The sequence below is a fragment of the Olea europaea genome, unplaced genomic scaffold (genome assembly GCF_002742605.1).
Source record: "Olea europaea var. sylvestris unplaced genomic scaffold, O_europaea_v1 scaffold1595, whole genome shotgun sequence".
NCBI lineage: Eukaryota > Viridiplantae > Streptophyta > Magnoliopsida > Lamiales > Oleaceae > Olea > Olea europaea.
The window spans coordinates 120,634-126,173 of record NW_019233576.1 but is presented as its reverse complement, the minus strand read 5'-3'; the positions used below and the strand labels follow the sequence as shown (position 1 = coordinate 126,173).

At 35.0% G+C, this 5,540-nt stretch overlaps 1 protein-coding gene and 1 pseudogene across 2 annotated transcripts; one reads left to right on the top strand and one right to left on the bottom strand.

Annotated features, from left to right (window-relative positions):
- Positions 1-249: 249 nt before the first annotated feature.
- Positions 250-5,104, bottom strand: LOC111377014 (pentatricopeptide repeat-containing protein At5g15010, mitochondrial). Of its 2 annotated transcripts, XR_002699609.1 has the most exons (2): positions 3,126-5,104; positions 250-615 (listed from the first exon to the last, which is right to left on the bottom strand). XR_002699609.1 is itself a non-coding variant. In XM_023000032.1 (1 exon), exon 1 carries the CDS (start codon positions 4,942-4,944, stop codon positions 3,193-3,195), a length of 1,752 nt encoding a protein of 583 aa, XP_022855800.1. In that variant the 5' UTR covers positions 4,945-5,104; the 3' UTR covers positions 3,067-3,192. The 2 variants fall into 2 exon arrangements, 1 of the variants encoding a protein (XP_022855800.1); XM_023000032.1 differs by lacking the exon at positions 250-615 and having other exon boundaries at positions 3,067-5,104.
- On the top strand, positions 622-2,124 carry LOC111377015 (annotated as a pseudogene).
- Positions 5,105-5,540: the final 436 nt, after the last annotated feature.

Genomic DNA, 5,540 nt, shown 5'->3' with positions numbered 1-5,540 from the left:
AAAATAATTGAATGATTGTGCTATATGTATATAATATGTTTACGTAATGGGTTACATGCACATGAAGTAGTGATATATGATTGAATAATTTTTTAAAAAAAAAAAAAAAAAAAAAAACTTACATACTTTTTTTTTGACACATCATTTATAAATCATTATGTAACTACTTATGTACAAGTAGAATTATTCGATCGAATCGTTTGGTGATTAGTAATACTTGGTATCCGATGGACATATTTGATGTGATATACTAAACAAAATTACTCATGTATTCCATAGTTCCTCTCATATTATATTTGTCTTTTGAATTCGGACACTTTTGGAAAATCTTAACATGATAGAAAAAGACTTTGAATGACACGAGAAATTGTTAAACTCCGCATGATACATTAACTGAATCAATGTTTTCATACTTCAGACAAATGGCATCATTGACAATTCCGAAGACACCAAGGTTTCTTTCAAATGACCGCTCTATAAATAAAGCATCAAAGTCCCAAATTCACTCCACATTCTCTATTACTCCAGCTTATAAGTAAAAGTCCTGTGAACTTGGCACCCCAGAAAATATGAACCTTTACGATGATCAAATGAGTTTGATTTCTCAGTACTATCCTGAAAAATACAGCCAAATGGTCCAAGAGCAAGGTTAGAACTATTTCCATGAAAAGATTATAAATTCATGCATTTGATTATGTAGCCTTGTCTTGTTTGTAGTATGTTCGATTGGACTGTATTGCACTAACGTCGACATGATTAAGTACTCTTCTAATTTTACCGTACATAGTGTATCTTTTATCACTATTTTCAAGTACTCTGTATAAACTAGAAGTTTTTTATGATATTTAGGGGTGGAGGAACCTCGGAGGAAGAGTGGACGAAAGAAGGGCAAAGGGAAGCGGAAGTGAGGCGGTCGGGAAGAGGAAGTTAAGCCAAGAATAAGTGAATATGTTGGAGATGAGTTTTGGAAAAGAACAGAAATTGAAGTCCGAGAGGAAGGAGAAAATTGCATTTGAACTCAGACTCGACCCCCGCCAGGTAGCGTTTTGGTTTCAGAATAGGCGAGCTCGGTGGAGGAGCAAGTATTGGAGGAAGAGTACTCGAAATTGAAGGCTGAACATGACTGCACTGAGGTAGAGAAATGTAGGCTCGAGAATGAGGTACGTCTCTCTCTATTGTTCTCAATTCTGTCTAGTACTACATACTTATAAAATGATATCCCATCCAGTACTACGTACTTACAATGATTATCATGTGCAGGTATTAACGCTGAAGGGACAAATTTGTGAAGCTGAAAAGGAGATACAAAGAACATTAGAACGTGGAGATGGATTTTCAAGTATTAGCAGTCCAAGTTCATCGTTTTCAATGGAGCTTTTGGACCCAACTTTTTTGGGAGGATTTGGAATGGAGGATTAGAAAATGTCCTTTACGTACCACAAAAGGATTATATTAATGGGTTAATATCTATGATATGTTGTTAAATAATTGATTAATTGATTAAGGGCATTTTATATGTACATAATGACCAATGAATGTACATATTTTTTCCTTGATTTTTGGTTAGTGATATGTTATGTCAGAAGTCGAACTAAACAATATTGTGTGTTGTTCTTTCTACACATTAATATCACATTCGGTATACAGTGTTGGACAATAACCAACTCCCCACAATAGAATAAATATGATTTAACTTATTTTTCTTCTTGAATGGCCAGTCCAGTAATCTCCCCTATAGCGGACCAAATACGCAAGCAGTTCGAAGATGGGAAACAAGCTTGAGTTGTTGGGGATAAACTTGACAGCCATTATTATAATTAAACTTCGTTCAAGTCTAATTAATCGAACTCTATGATTGATAAACAACTCATCAAAAACACATTGATCAAGGAATCCTTCCTATACCATGTGCATGAAATTGTTGTTATCTTGCATACAGTGTGCAAGATAAAAACTCCTGTCCACTAAGATAGGAGATCAGGCCTGACTATGTGCATATCTTATCTAATCACCCTAAAAATAAACAATCAAATCAATCAACTAAATATTAATTAATTTTCCAGCTCAAGGATAATCTCTCTCACTCAAGAGTTGTAATTTATGATAAAATTCTATTACATTTCATGCACATAATCAGATATAATTTTTCAAGAATTGCTTTAATAAGGCTAAACGGAAAAGAAAAGTACAAAATAGTAAGTGGAAAACATGTGAAAACATATAATGGAAATTGACGCAAAAAAAAACACCTAACAAATAATGCAAATTAACACAAACAAGAAGGAACGACTAGTCTTATATAAGTGTTTTAAATGGTCCAAAATGTAAAAATATACACTTGTACCATTCTACTAATAAAAACATAAACTATAGTGTTGAAGTCAATATTTTGCCTTCAGAAATTTGTGATGAAGAACAATGTAAAATAATTGCAAGACTAATGGTTTTAAAAGAATATAACACTATCAAGATACATGTAATTGAGACGGTGGAAATGTGTCGAAATTATTGTTGCACACAACATTCTCTAACCCACAGCCAAAATGTCTCTTCCTGTCATTTCGTTTCTGATGATGTAAATGGGAATCTGGGTAAGGACAAAGTAATCGGGCATGTTTCAATATGGCTGACTCCTCATTACAAATGCCAAAATATCTTAATGACACTCATTTGAGACTATGACAGGATCACTGGACCACAATACTATGATAAGAACTATAAACGGAATAGCCGAACGATTGAAATAAGCATTAAACTATAACCCAATAAACTTACGGATGTATCGCTTACATTCAAGCTTAGAGCTACCAGGTTAAGTGTATGCTTATTGCTTATTGGATACAAAAAGATAAACCAAAACATACATGAAACTCATTTTAAATGGCTTGATTTCCCTAATTAACAGATTTGAATTGAATTCGTATATTTAGCAAAACATTTATTTGGGTTAAGTTGTTCGAATAAGCGGGGTTAGAAATCAAAATATAAACAGCTTTTGCAGTTTATGGGATCAAAATTAGCAAAAATATGTATGTAACAAATTTAAAATGACCATGAATACCATCAAACAATAAAAAAGAAAGCTTATTTAAACACCAAACATGTTAGTATAAGATGTAATGCACCTGCACATAATTCTTCGTGTTGCTCAAAAGGATGGTTGCTCAAGGACCACAGAGTCAAGATCACTACTTAACTATCACAAAAAGAAAAGCCTCTCTCTCTGGTAATGCTTTTTGTTTCCGGTTGTCGACGGAAGTCAATGTTCCTATCATATGTCTTGGACTTTACTCTGTCCTTTGGTCCTAACTGACTACAATTTGATTGACTGTGTGTTGATTCAGTCGCATGGTGCCCTGAATCAGCCTTCGCTTGCAACCAAGCCTGAAGCATTTCATCAATTTTTGGTTCTGTCAACAAATGCTTTTCCTTCATTTCTAAGTAATATTTATAAGCCTCCTCCAATTTCCCATTCAAAAAGAGCCCATGTATCAGCACAATGTACGAGCTTCGATCAGGGTCAAGTCCGTTCTTGCTCATCTCAGTCCACAGCTTGATGACATTGTCCAGCTGGCGCCAACGACAAAATTTCCTGATCAACATTATATACGTATCATGACTCGGATGGCATTCCATATGCATCCTATCGAGAAGCTGAAACACTTCTTCCCCAGTCCTTAAAATCCGAAAGAAAGCATGGTAAGTTCGAGTACTCGGGGAAAGGCCTCTCTCTATCAACTCATTAAAAACTTCTTTGGCTTCATCAAACAATCGTGCCTTGCAAAGAGGCTTGATGAGCGAGTTATAAGTGATGGTGTCGGGATTAATTCCCTTCTCTTCCATTGTTTTCATGAGAATGCGAGCTTCTTTCACAAGCCTCCCTTTTGCAAAAGCATGAATCACGGCATTGTAGACTTTCCTATCTGGTTCAATTTCCAGAGCCTTCATCTGGTCGAAATGCCTGAAAACCGCATTAAGATTACCAGCTTTCGAATAGCTAGACATTATACTAGCATAAGAGTAAACATCGCGCATAATCCCTCTCTCCTCCATCTCCCTCCAAATTCGTTTACCCTCGCGCAAATCACCAACCACATTGCACCATCCATTAAGTATAATATTGAAGCTCTTGGTATTCAAAGGGAAAGAGCTTTTGTTACAGAAGAGCAAATGCTCAGCATCCTTCACATTCTTGTATCGACAGAGAGCAGAAAGCAAACCTTGGAATTCCTCCATTCCAATTTCGAATTTAAACCGTCTAAGCGCATAGAAAGTACTGATTGCCTTGCCTACATCGTGCACAGCTGCATATTTTCTGATCATTATCAAAAGGGTCTGTGGAGTTAGTAAAGATGCAGCTCTCATGTCATTGATCAAAGCTGAAGCAGTATCAAACTTCCTAAACTTCCCTAAAATGGAGATCATTGAATGATACTCCCTAATGGAATGAGCATAATCGGGCTGTTTTCCAGCCCACAAAAAGAAGGTAAACGCAGTTTCCCAATCATTTCGAACCCGAGAAAGAACATTAGACACTATCGCCGGCGTAACCATCACTCCACATTTTTCCAGGTTTTTACTCTTCTCTTGAACACCACCTGCTCGTAAAATTGCCATAATAGTTTCTAAATCATCTAAAGAATCCAGGTTCGTTACCCCTTTAAAATCTCCAAGCTTTTCACCATCGGCATGACGCTCAAATTCATATTCCGTGTCACTAGAACACTCTTGGTCGCTGTTGGTTGAGAAGGGCCTGGTGATGGAAAAATTATTGATAGGAACCATATAACGCGAGGGTTTTAAAAGATGGGTACTTGTAAATGTAGTGGCATTTCGAGTCGGAAATTGTATATGCTGATTGAAATATGATGATGTGTGCTCAAATTTGACACAGTTACGAATTGCAGGAAAAAGGGCAGATATCCTTGTAAATCTTCTTCTCATCTTTTGTAGAATCAAATTGTTGACCGAAACATTATTGAGGAGAAGATTCGATGGAAGGTAAAGAACGTATATTGAGGAAAAGGTGTTTGATAAAATGTCTGACTGAAGTGCAAATGCGCTTTTATTTCCACGAGAAAATAATGTAATATAAAATACTATAGCTGACTACAAGTATGATTCTTCTTCAATTTTGAACCAACGTTGTCGTATTAGAAATTTAGAATATTTTTCACTTCTTGTATTCTTAGGGATTGTAAAGATGAAATTTGGGTGGAAAAAAAATGAATTCCAAGGAAATGAATTACCTAAAAATTGTTTTCCTAGAAATTATAAATTATTTTATTTGATTGGTATGATTTTTCATGTGAAAAATGTTGAAATAAAAGTATTTTTTGGTATTCGTTTGGCTCTATTTCATATGAAAATTATCAATTAAAGAGATAGAATTTACTGATTTTTTGGATGAAATTTGTTTTCATTGCCAAAAACAAAAACAAAAAAAAGCCAAGAGAATCATCTATCTTTTGGTATTCGTTTGACTTTGTTTTACATGAAAATTGTCGATTAAAAGAAAATATTTTTTTTTTTTACAATTA